General features: G+C 43.9%; 1 protein-coding gene across 1 annotated transcript in view; it reads right to left on the bottom strand.

Annotated features, from left to right (window-relative positions):
* Positions 1-2,253: 2,253 nt before the first annotated feature.
* The window catches only part of LOC142564793 (B-cell receptor CD22-like), a 133,307-nt gene continuing 114,104 nt past the window's right edge, over positions 2,254-21,456 (bottom strand). The window contains exons 2-9 of the mRNA XM_075675959.1: positions 17,628-17,978; positions 16,183-16,305; positions 12,829-13,014; positions 9,945-10,229; positions 8,372-8,674; positions 3,997-4,290; positions 3,205-3,333; positions 2,254-2,745 (exon numbers count right to left, since the gene is read on the bottom strand). Of these exons, the coding sequence (XP_075532074.1) occupies positions 2,666-2,745; positions 3,205-3,333; positions 3,997-4,290; positions 8,372-8,674; positions 9,945-10,229; positions 12,829-13,014; positions 16,183-16,305; positions 17,628-17,978 (1,751 nt within the window). The 3' untranslated portion in view covers positions 2,254-2,665. The remainder of the gene's footprint in view (positions 2,746-3,204; positions 3,334-3,996; positions 4,291-8,371; positions 8,675-9,944; positions 10,230-12,828; positions 13,015-16,182; positions 16,306-17,627; positions 17,979-21,456) is intronic.

Genomic DNA, 21,456 nt, shown 5'->3' with positions numbered 1-21,456 from the left:
CTTCATCCTTCTTTGTATCCCCTAATTCCCTTTCCACTAAGTAGGGTTGCAAACTGCGTGTGCCTCTGGCCAACTTTACTGCCTTTACATTCTCCTGCTTGACTCTGAAAGTTGGCTCAAGCTACGTGGAAATGAATGGGTTTTATTTGTAAAATTGGTCACAAATCATATATTGGCTTCACGACAGCAATATTGGCAGTCACTTGCGAGCTCTCACTTAGGGTTTCCATCGTTTATTTATTCTTGAGTCGCTGCCATCAGCAAAATCATAAAACTTAATGACTTCGGTTCTTGCCATCGACGGCAGAGTCCAACAGAGACTAGGTAATGCACAATTTCAAGCGTAGGTGGGATGCGAAATCACAGCCTGGATTCACAAAACTTTTGGTTCGTAAGTGATTTTGTCACTGGCCGGACGCCTCCGCTAATAATATGTCCAGCATAAGGGTTCGCAGAAATTTCCTCTTTAAAAAATCCTGGCGTAAACGCAATTTGTGAATACAGGCCCAGAAGATCAGTGCTTTGCAACCAGTGCCTAAGTCAGAAACCTACTTCCGAAGGTGTTGGAACTCCCTCCTTTTTGTTGTACGCGGATCTAATTTCTGTATAAATATGCTAACGACTACGTACACGCAACTATAAGGATTGGCAATCAGCCACCATGAAGTTTGTGACGAGATTGTGTCTTGATTGTGACAATCAGACACGATGTAAGCTTTGTAATGAGAAAACTTTGTCACCGCAACTGGAGGGTTCATGTCATTTGGCCGTCATAAGAATACCTTGCCCTAAGAAAAAAACAACACATCTTATCCTGGTCTAAGAAATTTCATTACGCGTCAGAACAAGTAAAATCTCCACAAAATATCCTGCATTTCACACCAAGAAATGAAGCAGGGGATCCTGCTCGAATGATTTCGTTGCCGCCTTCTACTTGTAGCCTAAACACAAAGACTATGTTCCATTAACATATGTGTAGTGCTCGCTGGTCTAACACATTGGAAAATCACGAACACGGCGGCCTGGTTGTAAAAGCATAACGTTGGTGTACACAGGATCTCTCGGCTAGTTAGAGCGTGTACGGAAACAGTGAAATACGAAAAGATAGAATCGGCGAAATAGTGCTTGTTCCTAGATAATATCACCTATTACATGTATTCTGTCTTCGTTATCGTCGTTTAATGAAACGCAAACATTATTCAACGTTGAATCAGCGTTTTTGCTTGCCGCGTGCTTCTAATAGAAGATAAAACATCGCCTACTTATTTTTAATAAACACATGCGGTTCATCAAAACTGAATATTACTAGCGAGTTTGCAAACCCTCTCTATTTTTCTGCCATCTAAAGAAAACGCGCGAAATATAATGGGAACATAATATTACATTAGCCCAAGTCCATTGATAGCGGTCAGTGCTGGCACATACTGAAGCGCGATGTTGCGTTGATACACATCTTGTCGAAAGGATAACAATGTTCCTATTAGGACGTTAAGTTATTGATAACGTGAATGTTACGCCGAGGTCGAAAACGAGCAAGGAAAAAGAAATGAGTAGCGGAACCCAGCCGGAAAAGAAAGCTTGTCGTCGGGACTAACACGTAAAGAACATTAAAAAAAATTTAACAAACGCCCCACTGTTAAGTCGAGCTGTGGAAAATTTCGATAACGGACTCTGCAATACTAAAATGACCAACTCGCATAACAACAATAAAAAAAGAAATATCTTTGCTGTGCCACGACGTCGCACAGCAATGTTACTTTGTCCAGTGCGATGTGGTTGCCCGGTATGTACACACGTGCGTGAGAGCGATCAACGTAAGCAAGCAAGGATAGTATTTGCTTCGATAGTAAATGTTTGCGACCTTCTGCTTTCCCTCTTTTCACCGCTGCGTTTTCTCATCTGTGATGCCTCAGTTCTTGCACGCTTATTCTCACTTTACAAGGACAAGACGGCATCCGCTATACCAGGGGTCATATTTTTTCCTCTCACATTTTACTTCATCGTCTTATCATTTCAGAATGGTTATCCTTTTCTCTCTGAACTGCAGTGGCGTCTGAAGTCAGTGCAAAGGAGGGATAACCCCAATCCCTTCTTATTGTTTAAAATGATTACTGCCGTACATCGCAATCAGCTGGTGGAAGTGGGGTAGACAAAATTGCATTGGGAATGGAAAGGCGGTTATAACACGTCACATGGAGCAGATTGGGTTGCCCATTAGCCTTGAAGTCAATATTACTTCTATATTTTCTTTCAAATAAGGTCAGGGCTGGAATACTAAATGCACGTCCCCTTTAAGACTGGCCCGTTTTGTACATCAGGCATAGATACATGTAGTTCCACCCCATCTCCTTTCGTATTTTATTCTCGAGGCCACTGACCGAACAGTGCGCTGACAGCATTAGCCTGTGCGGTCAAACACATTATCATGTTCCCCCTCAGCTTTATTTTTCTTTCTCTGTGGAACACTTCCGACGCCCCTGCTTAGCTGAGCGCAATTGTGAACATTGGCAGTTACCTAATATTTGAGCCATTAAACAGGCGCTTTCTGCACCGCCGCATCCGACACCAAAATACGAAAAAGAGAAAGATCGATTTCTCAAAGTAACTAATGAGCGAAACGCGAAATACGACGCAAACACGCGCGCGCGCTCATGCGCACAGGAGTTCATACACTATGATCGCCGTACATGGACTTTGGCAGAGTGTGATCCTTCGGTGTCACCACCGGGAGCGACGAATTCTGACCTGGAACAGAGATAGAAGTTTTTATGAACAAAAAATTGAAAGCAACAGCAGGCACGTGCGATCAGCCAACTTGTAGGCGGAATGCAGCTTAACATAACAAAATACTTCGTTTCGAGCAATGCATAGGTGAGCCGCCATCTGCGAAGGTGCATATTATTCAATAATTAAAGACGAAAAATTCAGCTGCCGTCCTAGTAACGTACAGAAGCTCCCGACGCATAGATTAGAAAAGATTGGATTATATTTTTTTAGATTGAACTAGATTTGTTGAGAAAAGATTAGATTAGAAAAGCAATTCGTAACAAAGCTGCTTTCTCAGAGATAGCTTTACAGCTGGCATGCCTTTTTAAGCGTGGTATAATTACAGACTGCCGGGACTCGCTGTCTTTAGCCGTAGCATGCTTATTGAATTTTGGCGTAGCAAGGTTGCACGGAACTGGCCCTTCTCTGTGCTCTTACCTTTTTTTCTTACGTCTCGCTCTCTGGTTTGCACGACGATGACGACCACAACGGGCACAAGAATAAGAACGAACAAAAAAGTTATGATGACTGCAAGAAGAACGTATGATGTCATAGTGTCCTCAGATTCTGCAAAAATCGACAGAAGAAAAAAGGAAGGGATATAAAAGAAGCTGGTCGGCGGAAATAATTCTACACCGCGAAAAACGGGGTGGGAAAAAAGAAGTTGCACGAATAATCGGCATTTTTTTTTGCGCATACGTTCCACTTTTATAACTCTACAAGTGACCAGGTTCTACGGAAGCGGCTGATGCTCAAAAGCCTCTTTGCCCTACAGGTATAGTGACACGAAGCTCGATATCTTACGAAAGCCCATATTAAAGCCCATCGTACAGGAGAACAGCACCAGTTCATTGGCAGATAGCTTCTGATAAGGGTTATTGCAGTTCCCTCAGGATGCAAAGCTGCACAATGTTCTTTTAATTTTTCTTCTTCTCATTACGCCTCGCGACAATTCGAATAAAAATAAATAAATAATCAAACAGTTGTTGGTTAACATATTTTGCTTCTTCTGCAAAGATGCCACAGCATTTATTCGGAAAAGTTATTGCAAAGTGATTGACCGCTCTATTTTTTGGCCATTCTTAGTCGGCCACTCAGAATTTGAATTTTTCGGCGTCATGCTCTATTGATTGTGGAGGAACAAGGGCAGTAGGCGGGCATCTAGCATACAACCAGAATGCGCCTATGGTATACTGCGTGCGGCGCGGGGCCTCTGTGGCGCGTCTATACCTTTGAGCACCACGTGGAAGATGCAAGGCTTGGCCATGGGGCCGATGTCGTTCTGTGCCCAGCAGTAGACGGTGCCGAAGTCGGCTGCGACCTTGGGCTGGTAGAAGAACAGGCCACCGCTGCCGTTTCTTGGGGTGGTCAGGTTTCTCGTGGCCATCTCGTCCAGGCTGCTTCGGAAGGACCACGAGTAGGACACGTGGGGTGGGTCCGCGGCCACCCGGCACGGAACGCGCACCGTTTCGTCCAGGGCGGCAGTCAGATAGCTGTCCACGACGTCCATGCACTCGGGCTCATCTGCAGGCGCCGTCGATTGTGGATGCAAAGTGAAAGAGCTTCGCTTGATCGTACATCAGCGCAACCTAGCACACCAATCTACGCAACAGCAACCTAGCCACAGGTAACGTACAGTGGGGGGTAGGCTTTTGAATCGTACATGTCATTTAGAGAGCGCTCGTTTTCATGCGGCCTTCTTACGAGAACTAATGGAGATACGCTGGAGCAAGAGAATAAACACCAGTAAGTATAGCATTGGGAACGAAAGATACTGCATGTGTCGCGGCAAATGCGATTTTAACAAATTTAAGTGGTGCATGTGGCAGTACGTATCTATCGATGCCAGTCGCAGTAACTTTTGCTAAACTCATGCTCTTCACTTGCTTTCTGCCAAATTTTTGTTCTTCACTGTACCACACCGATGGGCGAATTTTAATAATACATTCGTAATATCATGATATTACGAATCATGATTCAATCGTTCCCACCCATAGCGCCCTCAGTTCCTTAATCTAAGCTCCAGATTCTGAAGGCGCGGGACGACCGACGTCATAATGCTGCTTATACACAGTAAATTGTTGTAGACGACTACTACGGCCAATACTTATATTCTGGCCATTTCTATTCTACCTATGAAATCATGTATGGCAAAGTGATTGCCGATTAGCTATTGAGGCATGTACTCCTCAGCCTGCTAAAAAACTGAAACTGACATCACGACACAGCTTGTATTTTAGCGCTTTCTTTCAATAGTGCTGACGCCCTAAGTATACTGTCGATATTTTCCCTTTTCCTGTCACTAATTTTTGAGAGAAAGGAGAGAAGCCACATTCCACCAAACACATATGCTCAAATGCCAGTTTCCAATGCAACTGCGCTAATAGTTATAGGCTAGATATTTACTGTTAAATCAGCTGCTGCAAGGAATTGCTACAGTACAGCTTTGAGTAACATTTAAGTCTGTTTCTGCCTAGAACGCTGCCGTGGCAAACGTCAACAATGTGAATGGTGTGCTCACATCTCAGTCACCGAGCTACTCATTTTCGTCGAATGACTGTTCGTCATGATACCTTAACATGGAAAGCCTTGAACTCTGCAGTGAGAGATCAGGAAGCAACACACTGACATTGGAGGATAGCTTTGTGACAGTCTCCCAGTCACGTCAGGGGTACCACAGGGTAGTGTACTGGGCCCTCTGCTCTTCTTGGCTTATATTAACGATATTGTAAACGTAATAACTCCTGGTGTCCAAATCCGGCTGTTTGCAGATGACTGCGTTTTGTTCAAAAATTTTTTTTGTTCCGATGATCAGATTGAGCTCAATAACAACCTGAATAACATATTGAAGTGGTGCAAAGATTGGGGGATGGTTGTTAACAGCGACAGAACTGTTATCCTCCCTATAACACATAAAAAAAACACCTCTGTATTTACTTACAGGCTTCGTCCGTCGTCATTGAAAAAAGTCGACAATTACAAATACTTAGGTGTTACATTAACAACTAATTTATCCTGGAATATACATGTTAGCAATATTTGTTCATCTGCCTTTCGAAAGCTCTGCTTCCTAAAACATAGACTTCAAACCACCCCAAGCAATATTAAACTACTATGTTATTATTGCTTAATGAGACCCAAATTAGAATACGCCAGTGCAGTATGAGACCAATATACCCAAATAAACATTATGTGTCTTGAAAGAATACAGAGGAAAGCAGTCCAGATTATTTATAACAAATTCTCATGAACTGACACTCCATTCGAAATAATGATAGCCAATGACATTCCCCTTCTTAAAACGCGTCGAAAGCAATTCCGAATCGACTTCCTTTCACTAATTCTTAACCATAAACTTGCGATAGATCCATCACCGTAACTATCACGCTTACTAACCAGACCCACAAGGCACCATCAGCCTAACTCTTTAACACCTTATTTTGCTTGAACTGACACTTATAAGTATTCCTATTTTCCGCGCACGGTCTTAGATTGGAATGAATTAATCCAGACATCTTCTTAGTCTCTCCTACCACACCAAAGTATCACTGTTGCAGCATTTCACATCTGTTATTGTAGCACTATTATTGCACTAATCTAGAAACAGATTCCGTCGTTGTTTTGTACTCAGTTGTATTATATCTTATTACACTAATCTTTAAACAGATTCCATTGTTGACATATTGTCTTTTATTATCTATGTTATTCCTTCAAACAGTTTGTACTGTCGTTTTTTTTTTGTATTATGACTGTTCTTTAAAACTACCCACCTGCTTGGACCCAACGGTCTGCAGTATGTAATAAATAAAATAAAATAAAGAGTAAATGGTTTGTTTTTGTTGTGGCGGATCAGTAATTGTAAGCAGTTATGTGAACGGTAGAAAACAAGAAAATCAATGAGACAGCGCAGACGTCAATATAAATTTTCAGCATTAAAAACACGTTAGCAAAATGAAGACAACAAACAAGTAAACTGGTTTGGCCTTGCTGCTAATCGTATTATAGCAGCAGTTTTATGTGGCTTGAAGATGCTGGTTACTGGTGATCAATAAAATATCAATGGGAGTGCTAATGAGGTGTAGCTTTCCCAGTAAGGTTCAAGCGTCTTCCAGATGGCAAGGTTCTTAAGCTTAGTGCACAGCAATATTTCCCGCATCATCAGCCTTATGTGTCATCCCCGCTACACACTTCGCCGTTAAAATTAATTAAATTATGGGCTTTTACGTGCCGAAACCATTTTCTGATTATGAGGCACGCCGTAGTGGAGGACTCCAGAAATTTCTATTACCTGGCGTTCTTTAACGTGCACCTAAATCTAAGTACATGGGTACTTTCGCATTTCGCCCCCATCGAAATGCGGCCGCCGTGGCCGGGATTCGATCCCGCGACACTTCACCGTGCATAACACGTTTATAAGGCCAACAAACACTGACACCTAGGACAACATAGGGGAAATTACTTGCGCTTAAATGAAAGAAACAATAAATTAATGGAAATGAAAGTAGATGAAACAACAACTTGCCGCAGGTGGGGAACGATCCCACAACCGTCGCATTTCACGTGCGATGCTCTACCAGTAGAGCTACCGCGGCGCCGTTTGCCCAACCACTTTTCTGGGTATTAATGTTTCCTAGTAGAACCCTGGGAGTGTTAGCCAGCGCCACCACTCACAGACCTTGGTGGCGGACGTGGAACAGCCTTTCTGCCGCAGTCGTCACGAGAACGTGATCTTTTTGGGTGAAAGCAACCGGTCAATAAACCCACACATGCTACCTGAAGGCATCAATGTTGCTGGATTCGGGACCCTCGTTAAGTAATAAACGGGAAGAAAGAGGGTTAACCAAGGAGCCCGATTTTTATTAGTCATATCATAAGAAGCCAAGAAACACTGGGCCCGAGGACAACATAGGGGAAATTACTTGTGTAGCGAGGGTCCCGAATCCGGCAACATTGATGCCTTCAGGTAGCATGTGTGGGGTTATTGACCGGTTGCCTTCAACCAAGAAGATCACGTTCTCGTGACGCTTGCGGCAGAAAGAATGTTCCGCGTTCGCCGCCAAGGTCTCTGATTGGTGTCACTGGCCAACACTCCCATGGTTCTACTAGGAAACATTAATACCCAAAAAAGTGGTTGGGGAAACGGCGCCGCGGTAGCTTTACTGGTAGAGCATCGCACGTGAAATGCGACGGTTGTGGGATCGTTCCCCACCTGCGGCAAGTTGTTTTTTCATCCACTTTCATTTCCATTAATTTATCGCTTCTTTCTTTCATTTAAGGGCAAGTAATTTCCCCTATGTTGTCCTCGGTGTCAGTGTTTCTTGACTTCTTATGATATGACTAATAAAAATCTGGCCCCTTGGTGAACCCCCATTCTTCACGTTTAGGAGGGAGAAAGACAGATAAAAAAAAGACGACTTTGGCGTGTTGTGAACATTTCAGACTGAACATGAAAAGCCTGCATGCTTCTTGTTTTAGCACAGCAGCTTACGCGTGTGTAAAGTCAATTAGCTAGGGAATTTGATTAGTATACGAACATTTTTGAAACTGATAGCGGCCTTGCGAGTGACGCAGTCATGCATGAATCTAAATGCGGAAAGCCACGTACACAGTACTCGAAGGTACACCTCGTTGCTGGTTGTGCTTCCAACAGCATTGAACCCCGAACAGGAGTAGCTGCCACTGTGGTTTCGGTTAGCATTCACGATGTCGACTACTGTCGAGTCCCGGAAGAAAACACCTTTCTTTGGTGACGACTTTCGTGGCAGCCGTTGTTTGTTGAGAAGCCATGTGATGTTCCCGGTGCGAGGGTTTCCAGATGTCCGACACTCCAATGAAACAGTCGCTCCTCTCGTGATGTTCGCAAACTGTACTCGTACACCCTTGAAGAGCAGCGTTATCTGTGGCTTGACTGCCAAAATGAACACAGAATAAGAAATTATAGTTAACTCGAATAAAACACGGACAATGTTCTTTTGAGAAGGTGCATTCACTGGAGTTAAACAATCTTATCTAAATCACAATCGCAAAATTGGGCTTGTTGGAACTGTGTCAATAAAACTAAGAAAGCAAAGCACACACACACACACACACACACACACACACACACACACACACACACACACACGCACACACACACACACACACACACACACACACACACACACACACACACACACACACACACACACACACACACACACACACACACACACACACACACACACACACACACACACACACACACACACACACACACACACACACAAATAGACGGAGCTATGGTACTGCTATGCTACGATACTCAGCTCCGTAACTTTGACTGTGTTATTCTCGCGGTCTTAATTTTAGCAATATTATCTGCAATTTACAGCATTCCTGAATAAACATTGGTCGGGGTCTACCTTTAAACAGGGATGGTGATAGCGACAAGAGCATGACAGAAATAGGGGGGAATCATGACAAAAGTGTAAGTAAATATGAGTCATATGGAGCAATTATTCTGTGTTAAGGGGGATCAAACGGAAGAAATTATCCTCAAATTGAAGAATGAATGTTAAGGCATTCAGGCTTTTTGCCTAGGCACCTCGACATCAGCGTCGTGTAAGTTTGATGTTGGAAATAAAGGTGACTTTACTTCAAGCCGCCACACGCGAGCACTTTCTTTCATTGAATTGGGTTACGTTTCATTGATGGTGATTTAACGTCCCATAGCTTTATTGTTGACTGCCAGGGGTCCATGCTTATTATGCGCACTTGTGGTTCGTCAACGCGTATCTCAACCTATGTACAGAACTGCTTTTTCATTCCGGCCGCGTTGGATTGCTGCCGCCACGACAGGAACTCGAACTCGCAGCGTAGCGTTCAGCACCAGAATGCCACAGCCAGAGGGCCGCCGCTGCGGCCGCTTTTGTGTAATAGATTTACGCTTACTGTTTGTTGTGTTTTCAGGATTGTAAGGGTATTTTTCAGCATGCAATGTTTGTATGCCTTTTCTCTCACTCTGCAGAAGAAGTACCAAAGGCAAACAAGCTTAAGAAATTGCACAGTTTTTCTGAAGAATTTGCACCTCAACATGAATTATATTAGTGACAACAGCGGAAAGTAACCTAGAAATCATTTCATTTAAGGTTACTGCATTAGTCATGCGCAATAGAAAGCGTCAAAACAGTCGAGCTTACAGTGAACATCAAGCGTCCAAATGTCCACGCAGTCGCTGTCTCTTATGAGCGGATTCCTAGATATGCATGTGAGCTTCTGGCCGTTATTCTGTACGGTTGGTTCGAAGTATAATACGGAGAGGTCATTCTCGACACTTCTTGAGTTGTTCACGAGCTCTTTGCCGTCCAGCCACCAAGAGAACTGAGGCGCCGGTCGAGAGCCGTAGGACTCGCACTCCACGCGAGCCAGGACTCCGGCCTTAAGCGGCGTGTCTTTATTGCGGATGCTCACGTTCACGGGTTTCACTGTTGGGACAAAAACAGATCACATTATGTTTATAAAATGATCCGTGGCAGTCCTGATGCAAACCAAGTTCCCACAAGAACAGGGTAATCTTAGGCTTCTGCCAAGATTTGCTCACAGTATGGGCATAAACACAGCACCTGAAGAGGATATGGAAATCTCAGCGCTTTTGTATAGCAGTACGCAGGTAAAAAAGCATGCAACATTCAATACTGAGTGAATTTACTTGATATCTATATATCGTACATATGTGTAATGCTATGTACATGCATGTACAAATAATCGTATGTATGGTCCATACATACGAAAACATGTTCGTACAGGAAACCGCAAACTCGAGAGAAGAAATAATTACTTTTTTTTAAAAGGAGATTTGGCCTGCGTGAGGCTGGAGGATGTAAGGGGGCTAGATATGTCGTAATATTGCAGCTTTTCATGCGAAGCTCCCGTCAGTGCGAGAGGGCTCTTCTGTCAATTTTAGGACAAGTCTGGCGTTCGTATGTGGCCATTTTTGGCGGACAGTGTTTCTTTCTAGCCTCTTCCAGTCCTTCACACTTCCACATAAGATGTCTGATAGTTGGGACGTGACACATGAGCATGTGCTACAAAAAAAGAAAAACATGAGCGATCGCGCAAAACAGTTAAGCAGAGTTAGAGACACACAGACTGCAGCGAACACACACACATAGGCGCTCCCAGTTTCTGTGAAACATTTTCGCAGCTATGGTAAGCCCTCCTTATCACGTCCACAGCTGTTGCGCTGGTGGAGGTGAACGTGCGAATTTGAGGCTGGTGGCGTCCACTTCTTTGAAGTTTTTTCTTATACTGTTATTAAGTAAATTTGAGGCGAGCAGCCTCAAATTTACTTATTAACTGTATAAAAAAAGCTTCAAAGTGAACGCCACACCTGCGAAAATCAAGGCCAGGGCAATAACTCTTCTGAATGTCTTGAAACTGGACGCACAATGCAAGCTGGTAAAGTTTTGCAAAGGCGACGGCCTCAGGTTATTCTTTGCTTCAAAAACCCACAAGCCGCTATGTCCCTTCCGAGGCACAGTAACAGATAGAAACAGTTGGAACCGCAACGTCGGTGTTTTTCTTCAGCGTCACCTCACAGCGCTCGCACCAGAGGACCCATTTTTGCTGAAGCATTCGGACAGTCTCGTGCAGACTTTGAGGTGTTATTTTATTCCGTACCGTATGATGAATTCTTTGTAACTGTCCGGGAAACAATTGATTGATACGGTGTTGTTTCCTTTCAGAACGACTTCCTTATCCCGGCAGAGGGTTTTCTTGAGCTTTTGGACTGCTGCCTCACCTCTGCTATTGTTAACTTTCACAGGAAGATTCCCATACAGAAAAAGGGTATATGTATTGGATCGTGTGCGGCAACTTTCCTGTGTGAAATTTTCTTAGCCACATTTGACCGTTTGCTTCAGCAAGAATTGAACTAGGATACTGTTCTTAAAGTTCATAGATATGTGGACGATTTTCTTGTCTTTTTATCTGCTCCACATAATGACATTACTACTGCAGTCGCTGAGCGAGTGTTGGTTTGTTTCAAACAATGCTCGCTCTGGTTATCTTTCACAATCGAACTTCCTGACAATGGCAGATCCCGGTTTTTAGATTTATCTCTCTATTTTAACTGGGACGAACCCCTTCGTTGGGAATATTTGCCGCATTCTAAAAAGGCCATTCTAGATTTTGACTCCTCTCACACCAAACTGGTAAAACGCGCTTTAGTTTCGTCGTGCCTCAAGTCATCCCTGACCAAGTCTTCTGTGCAAAGGGCTGGTCATCGTTTTGACCTACAGTTGTGTCTCATCTGAAAGCCTCGGGATTCCCTTCGAGTGTGTTAGTTGCAGTGGGTTCAACACCTTTAAAAAAACTCCAGGCTTCACCCAATGCTATGCCGCGCTAGAAGCCATATGAGTTTGTCGTGATGCCATGTGTCCACACGATTTCACAGAACCTAAAAAGAATCGGGAAAAACATAGCGTTGACCTCGTCTTCACAGCTTCTCTCAAGTTTTCTCGGTTGTGCGCCCCTGCAACCGACCAAAAGAAGAACCAGACCTGTGAAAAGAAACAGACGAAACCCCTCGTCTCCTGTGCTGCCGAAGTGGTATATAAGATACCACTCGACTGTGGGAAAGCTTATATTGGGCAGACGGGGCGCTGTCTAAATGACAGGCTAAGATAGCATTTTTCATCTTTAAAGGCCCTAAACAACTCCGCGCGCCTTCCTGCGCACTGCAGGGATCGTGTCTGCAAAGCCCTTTTCGATAAATCCGAGATTATAAGCAGATCCAAAGGCAGACTCGAAAGGGAAATCCCCGAGGCTGGTCAGATTAACGCTCACGCTAACCTTTGTATTAGTGCTCTGTCAGCGAATCTGATGGACAAGGAATTTACTAAAGTTTCTACGCCCCCTCCGCTGTCCCCTCGCAGTTCTCGGGATCTTTAGTGAAAAGCGCATGGCAAGAACGCTCTAACGACGTCCGAGTATACGAGTAGCAATACAGTAGTTCCCACGAGCATCACGACAGCACCACTTAACGCTATCTGTTGATGGAAGGAGGAGCCACACCGCACTTACGGTTCAACAGAACAGTCACCGAGGTCCGAAGCGGCTCGGTAATGTTGTTATTGGAGGCCTCACATGTGTAGCTGGTGTTATCCAAGCGTCGTGGAACTCGTGGTACCTTCAGCACCCTCTCGTTTCCATAGGACATGCTGCCTTTCCGGTCGCTTTCGAGCCAACGAATACGGGGCTCTGGCTTACCTGCGTTCGACACAAGCGATTGGTATTCTGTGGTATAAAGCTGAAGGTTAAAAGGCAACGTGAACTAAAAAAAAAACGTGTTTTATTGAAGAAGAAACATTTACATCTTGTATGAAAAATTTCACTGATGAAAATGGTTCCTTAGTAACATGTAACAGCGAACAAAAAGAAGTAATGAAGTGCAGTATATTATATTGCAAACAATGAATGGATCCATAGACAAAATTCTGACAGAGAACTGTGTGTACTGGCCTACAGATGCATTGCTTTTAACTTCGCAATAGAAGAGGTTAGACAATAATTATTTGCAGCATATTGAGTAATCAGACTAATATACCTTAGCCTAGAGCCACAGCCTCGCGATACAGTACTTTATCGGCACCCAACGAGGGAAACTAATTTATTTGGGACATCATTAACCTGAAAGTCACTAGGATGGGGGGATATCTTTAGCTTTGCAAATGGGCGTAATACATCATACATATGGACCCACCAACGGTGGATTGTCTTGGAAGTAGCTCAAATGAAAATGTATGAAGCACTGTTATTGCAAGAAAGCATTAGTCTGCACCGCGGATTGTAAAGAAAAAGTGTTCTACCGGCCTGATGGAGTCGCATGCGCCATACTTTGCTGCGTGCCGTTGTGCCCAGAAGCCACGCTGGTGAATACGAGTCAGTATGTGAGTCAGTCGACAGCGGTTTGTAAGGCTGTCAAACTAGTCCAGTGCAGAAGACGATCAAGCGGGCTAATTTAATATCATCATGCTGCCTTCCAAGCTTCATGAACTACACAAGGAAAGTAATGAGATATTGTGCGAGGGTTTCTTGGTCTAAGCTGGTCGAAAATTTTCGGCGCAAATGACTCTCACTGATGTACCGTATGGATTACACTCAGAAGCTGTTAACATACGTGGTATCCGAAAAAAATATATCGAGAGGATGACGATTATGGCCTTCGTTGACAAGATTTAGGATCTTTATACTGGTAGTCATCTACACATTTTTTGTAGTCCTCATCCCGATTTCGGCATTGTCTCTCGTCAAAGCAATTCGCTGTGTTGGCCCTTTACAAGAAGATGCACTGAAAACTGCCCGCTTTCTGGCGAGAAACAGATGTGCATGTTAAAAAGAATAATGTATTGTTTTAAATTACATCGGAGAGATCACCTTCGTGAAGCGCACATTTCCACAATATAGCGTACGTATTAAGTGGGGCTGCATGTCAGTGTCGCTTATGAGGGTGTATATTGTGCTTCCCTTCACCACGCCATGAAGTACTCATTTACGGTTGCCGTCATTTCATCATTGTAAAACCGATTGACAAGAAAGTCAGTTTCATAATACGTCTCGTATTCTCGTGTTCAACGTTTGGTATACTTGTGACATCTCAACTGCGGAAATCAATCCTTTAGTCTCTTCGCGCGCCAGAAACGCGACGGTCGTATTCTCTTGCAGCCTGATGCCATCGTGTATGCTGCTCGAGAAAGCTTTCACAGATTCGAGTTTGTGATGGCTTTACGAACGCTTAGAAGTTTAATTGCCTAACACTACTATCCTATTCTCTGCGCGAGGACTTAACCTTGGTGGCTGACAGCACCCTCTGTTGAGTCACGAGTTAATAATAATAATATTTGGGGTTTTACGTGCCAAAAACACTTTCTGATTATGAGGCACGCCGTAGTGGAGGACTCCGGAAATTTTGACCACCTGGGGTTCTTTAACGTGCACCTAAATCTAAGCACACGGGTGTTTTTGCATTTCGCCCCCATCGAAATGCGGCCGCCGTGGCCGGGATTCGATCCCGCGACCTCGTGCTCAGCAGCCCAACACCATAGCCACTGAGCAACCACGGCGGGTGAAGTCACGAGTTCTTGGTCCTAAAGGAAGCACGTTTAATCCGTCACAGAAGCCTGAATTTCAGACACTCCTGCCTGTGACCAAGGGGACGGAAATGTGCATGTTAAGGTAAGCTATGTGGGGGATCATGTGTAGATGCCGGAAACATATCCTTCCGGCTGCTACATTAACTTCTAAATGGGCAACGCACCCCGAGTGACTAAAATTATTGGTAACAATAAAATAAATCTACTGAAGGACGAGTAACAAAAGAAAAGAGTTCTTGTTCTCAGAGGGATCTACATACATTGCAACCGCAGTTTACGTCCCTAAATACCCGCCGCGGTAGCCCAGTGGTCATGGCGCTGCGCTGATGAGGTCGCGGCTTCAATCCTTCATTTCGATGGCGACGGAACGCAAAAACGCTCGTGTACTTAGATTTAGGTGCACGTTCAAAAACTCCAGCGCTTCAAAAATTATCCAAAGTCCTCCACTACGGGGGGCGGGCCTCATAATCAATATATGGTTTAATCGAGAAGTTACTTAAATATTTCACGTCCTGAAATATAACATATGGAAGCGTTACCGTCTGTCTTGCCGGACGCTGCCTGCCTAGTTCCAGCTGCTTCACGCTCGGCAAGTGATGAGCTTCAGCGCCTGAAATCAACGCGGCCGCAGTTCCGTGGTTTACTGTGACTCACATGCAGTAGTGGGGAGTGCTTGCAGCCCGGCAAACTTACTCAGTTTTCAATAAAACATTTGTCTTTGCGACTCCAAGGCAGCTTTGGAAACATTATAGTAATTTCACTTTCATGTTACCGATTTCTTACTTTTCTACGCTATTAAAAAAGGTTGACATTTTTCCATCGCATAACTTTCTGGCCATCAAGATCCGCTAGAGCCGTTTCAAGCCAAACTAATATAACGGACAGTGATGTGGTCAAATCGGCTGCGTAAGCGCATGCAATAATTGTGCCTAAACTCGTTGCGTTCTCACAGTCACGCGCTAAGCAGTTCCTTTGCGCAACTTTTGCTGCTCAAGGAAGACGTCTGGGGTGCAATGGTGAGTTCTCCAAATATGCGCTTGCGCAAGCAAGTGTTAACATGAGCAAGCCGAATCGCATCTGCTGTACACTGTAAGTGTTTTGCTGAAGCACAAAACATGCACTAACGTGCCTGGTTTGCCCTTCCCTCATTACGCTTTCGCATAGCATTAAAACAGAGCAATACATGCACAGTATCCACGCGCACAATGTTTAACGAACAGCGCATTCTGGTAATTGGCAACATAATAGCATGCGGAAAATGCAAATTCCAAAATCGTTAACCCACCTCCGATGACGTGGCACTCTAGGTACAAATCTTCACCTTCGTTTTGCCTCACTTTTTGGTTTGCAGAAAGGCGAATTTCGCGCGGCCTAGTACCAAATATGATCACCACATTCTCAGGAGGTTCTGAAAGGAAATTAGAAATCGATATTTAGTGTTTGAATATGGAGGTAACACACAAACACACGCACACAGGCACTCGCGCGCACACACACACAAAGTGAGTGAGAGATAAATTTTAAGTGTCGCCGAAAAGGTTTGCAAAACGACAGGCTTGGCATGTTACTCCAGGTAGATGGTGAGGGATGAAAGACAATTGAGTGAGAGAAAAAAAACGCGATTCATCACACTAACATAAACATATGCACCAAAATGTACACCACAGACAGCAGAATATTATGCATGCTGCTTGTGTAATGAGAGCATGAAGGGTAAATTGAAGGAGATACATAACCATGGTTCCGTTGCCAAACGCAAGTCAAAACTTGATTTTGTGGCTAATATTGGATAGTCAGTACATTTTGTTCTACTTCAAATGATATACTGTAATTGTATGTAGCGTATTGTGATGTGTTTTGTGCATTTTGTCTGTCAGTGACGTTTACTGTGCCTATCATTTTATTCCTCGTCATTCCCGCTTGGTGCAGCATGCTAGGTGTGCCGCCAGGCAACCCTTCCGCAGAATTTATTAAGGAGATCCAAACTCTCTCTCTATCTCTTTAGAGAGCTGGCAGCATGAGCACCGTATTCTACACTGCCGATTGTGTAGCAGCAGCTTTTGTCAAAGTTTCAAGACGCCCCTGAAACATTAACTTGAGCACTTTCCTATCTCTTTCTTTCACCATGTACTACAACCACTGCCGCTTTTTTTTTCATGCCTCTTATTTTCTTTTTATGACTTTTTGAATTTGTTCTGTAGTTTTCTGATTTTTCTTTTTCGGTTGGTTTATCACTGGTGATGACTGAAACAGTTACCTTTTCCGTAGCCTATTTTCTAAGAGTTTCATCTCTAGATAAGCAGCTGCCACATTTATTTTTCCGGATGACTGAAACAAGATTCATTATTCACTTCTTCAAGTAATAAATGAAAATACATTACGCTCAACAAGCATCCGCGACAGAGAAGTTGAACAGAAAAATTCCAGCGGGGCGACGCTTGACAGGCCGAGTAATGCTGACGCCGCACATGCTACAGCGGACCATCTCCTGCAAATAGAGCACGCTAGCAATGCCGAGAGTAAATAGAAATCCTCGGCCGGGAAAAAGTTAAAGCTTTGCAAGAATGGTTCCTCAGGGTCCATTTAATAAAGGTTTATGTTTTTCCAGATTTGAATAAACTTTTCTTATTACTCAACTGCTCCCCCATGCCATACTGCTTTCATAGCTTCCGTTTTAAAGATGTTCCCCTGCTTGGAAGACGGGGAGTACAGACCAGGATTGGTACAAACCTATGACGCGCAGGAAGTGACTGACGTTCCTCTTGACGTCGGTGCCGTAGTAGACGAGGCACTGGTAGTATCCCTGATCGTGCAGCATTACCGGGTCGATGCTGAGCCAAATGGGTAGCCTCGTGGTGCGTACTTGCAGCCTGTCCCGCCAGGAGGCACTCGGCCGGTGCGTCATCTGTCTAATCGGCACATTACGGCCCTCCGATGTGAGCATGTAGATGAGTTCGGCGCCCTTGTACCACCGTATCTGCGTTGGGTTCTCGTCGCCGACGCCGCCACCTGTCGGCAGTGTGACGTTGCAGTAGAGCTTGCCCGTCTGGTTTTTGATCACAGTAATCTCGTTAGCTGTACCTGAGCCCAACGTAAGAAAAAAGAGAAAGAAAACAGCTCAAGCACTGGATACTTACGGATGTATTTTGCAAGTATTTTTAGTCATTCCATTCTCATTGTAATGACGTCAAGGTTGTAATGACAGAATCAGCGTCGGCATAATGTCGAGGCGTGTCATTACACAAAGGATGCCAATCGCGAACTAGCGATAAATTTGGAACCAATCTGTTGTACGTTCCAAATTATTACGGCGAAAGCCTTAAATGGCTCATAGGTCGAAAAATCCGATGTCCAGCGTAATGGCACCAAAATTCAGAGGTAGTCGAACCCTCGACCTTTATTGGGAGTCGAACCCCCGACCTATGGAGTTAATTATTGCAAAATTAAGACCCAAGACCTTTGGTAGGGTACGAACCCACGACTTTTGGTGTTAACTAGGGCGAATTAGGCCATCAATTTCTTTATAGGAAAGCGTGAAGCCGAGGCGAAGAAGAAGCGTCAGCAACGACCTGTAGTGTTATTTGAAACGAATTAAGGCACTCGAACCCACGACCTTTGGGGGAAATCGAAACCACTTAGAGATATGGGCGAACCGGCCATATTTCAAAGTTGGGTTCCCATGGACATCGTGAAGGTCAAGAGTCAAACCTATAGTGCCTTTGGTGTGAGTAGAAACCCTCGACCTTTGGTAGGAGTCGCAGCCATGACCTTTGATGTTAACTAAGGCGAAGTCAAGACACTCGAACACATGAGCCACCATGGAAATATGGGCGAACAGGCCTTATCTCCAAGCTGGATTCCAATGGACATCATGAAGGTCGAGAGTCGAACACACGAACTTTGGTGGGAGTGGAACCCTCGACCTTTGGTGGGAGTAGAGCTCATGAGCCTTGGGGTTAATTATGGAGAAGTTAATTAAGACACTCGAACCTACGACCCAACATGGAGATATGGGCAAACCGGCTATATCTCCAAGTTGGATTCTAATTGACATCATGAAGGTCGAGAGTCGAACCCACGACCTTTGGTGTTAATTATGGCGAAGTTAGTTAAGATATAGATAATTAGGGAACTCGAATCCACGCTCTCTGGTGGGAGAAAACAACTAATAAGAAGCACGAAAGCATTCGAATGAAAATGTCAAGTAATGTAATGAACGTCTCGTGAGCGTACAGGCTTTCGCCTTCATCCTCTTTAGCGTATTAAAGTGATTGGCAACTTTTTTATTTATCCGCCAGCAAAAGTGCGCCTTCAAGCTCACCCTCGACGAACTTCACGCAAGAGATATGTGTCATAGTTATGATCCTGCTTTTGATAGTGTCATTATATGCTCCAAACTCTCTAATCACGTGTCTGAAAGCACGAACTGATAGCACCACGTGACACTCCTCTAGGCTCTTATTTTCGATTCTGCTACCCGCCCGACTTTTCATTTTGTCCAGTTGAGCATTGGTACTCCTCCTATATTCGATTCCGCTACGCGGCCGGCTTTTCATTTTGTGCAGTTGAGCATTGGTTTTACTATTAAACCAGAAGCGTAATAACAAAGCGCTATGAACTTCATATTGACAAATAGTAGCACAGACAGACAGACAGACAGACAGACAGACAGACAGGCGGACGGACGGACGGACGAACGATCGCTAACTTTCAACAAATGTGTATTTTCAACGACACGGGGGGTGTTTATACTAAACACGCATCCCATCAAGCATGCGCAATTACTTTGTTAGGAACGTTAGCTTCTTATCTGACCGGAGCACAGATGGGGCACTCAGACGTGCAGAGTCAAATCTGGAGATCTTTTCAGCCTCTATCATTTCACGTGTAGCTCGTCACCGCTACTGCTGACAAAACTATATGCAGAAAGCGGTTCACAGCCACAAGAACTGCAGTGAAATGCAAGCCAACATTGCAGACATCTTTCTCGACATTGTGTAAGTGTTCTCTTAACCAGTCATTCATGCAGTGTCCCTTCTCTTTTACAAAATGTTTACCACCAAGAAAGGGGATACAATATACCACCGTACTAACAGGTCACAAAAGAAAATTTGCGGTTTTTTTTACTCGAATGCTGCGTATAGCAACTAGAGGAAATAACAGACGCTGCAAAGATATTCTGACTTGGCTCTGGGTTTGTGAGTACCCCCGGCCAGGTAAGCACTTATTCCTAGGAAAGCAAATTGCGTATGTGTAATGGGTTGAGCGTTCAGTTTAAACAGCGGGTAGCTAAAAATAAACATTTGTTGGAAGTTAGCACTCGTCTGTCGCCTCGTTTCTTCTGTTTGTCTTTTCCTGCGGTACATCTTATCAAGATATTGAACCAATAAGGCCAAACAGCCGCAGTCCTGATGAACTTGCAGTTTTGTCGCAGGCATCACTGGTGATATCATCTTACTAACTGAAACATGGCTGAACAATAACATCGTAAATAGTGAAGTTCTTCCTCCCGATACGAACTTTGCTGTACCATCGTGATAGGAATTCCGCAGGAGGGGAGGGGGAGGGGAGGAGTGCTCTTTACTGTTAAATACACCGTATCATCTTGGCTCATACGTCAAGATGGGAACTTGGAACAAATCTAAGTCTGTGTAGACAATGCCTGTTTTAATATTACATTTGGTGCTTGCTATAGGCCACCAAACAAGTTGTTATATTTGAGTTATATTCTTCATTCTGTCTTAAGCAACGTAAAAAACAATAACCTAATGCAGCCATATTCCTTTCTGGCTACTTCAACTATATATATATATATATATATATATCTTTGTCTAACGGCATGTCATCGTGAGCGCCTGATTCCTAGCAACTTTTCGACTTAATTCAAGACGCTGCCTTCATCAAATCATATCATTGCCAACTAGAGGTGACAACACCCTCGATCTCGTTCTGACCTCGTCTCCTGATGACGTAACAGATATAACAGTATTGCCCGGATTCAGCGATGACAACCTACTCCGCATTTACCTTACTCTTCCACTCAAGCAGAGGTCCTCTACTAAAAAAGTTATTGATAATTAGAAATAAACTGGATTTCGTAGCTATCAATGGAAATATTTCCAGTTTTTCAGAATCCTTCAAATCTTCTTATTGATCCAGTAGTGCTAACACCAATTGAGAATTTTACAAAAGCACGCCCCCCGCACCGACTGAGCCTAAAGGATTTTGGCAAAATTTGAAATTAACAACATTTGGTTCAATAAGAGTCTTAATCGTTCCTGAATCGTGAACAAAGTCTCTAAAGACAAGCAAAATAATATAAGCTACCTGGTAACTGTACCAGCAATGCGTACAACAGCATCTCAAGGCAGCGCGATGCATAAGATAAGCTTCTGTCAAAAGATCGCTCAATTCTCCGATGTGACCGAAATAAATTCTTACGAATGCTCAGTATAATAAGTATAATCATATCCTGTTATTAAAGACAGACGGCGACCAAATCAGCCCCGACAGATGTACCATAGCATTCAATGACTATATCTGTTCAATATTTACATCC

Source organism: Dermacentor variabilis, chromosome 1 (genome assembly GCF_050947875.1).
Source record: "Dermacentor variabilis isolate Ectoservices chromosome 1, ASM5094787v1, whole genome shotgun sequence".
Lineage (NCBI taxonomy): Eukaryota > Metazoa > Arthropoda > Arachnida > Ixodida > Ixodidae > Dermacentor > Dermacentor variabilis.
This window is presented reverse-complemented; position numbering and strand designations above follow the sequence as displayed.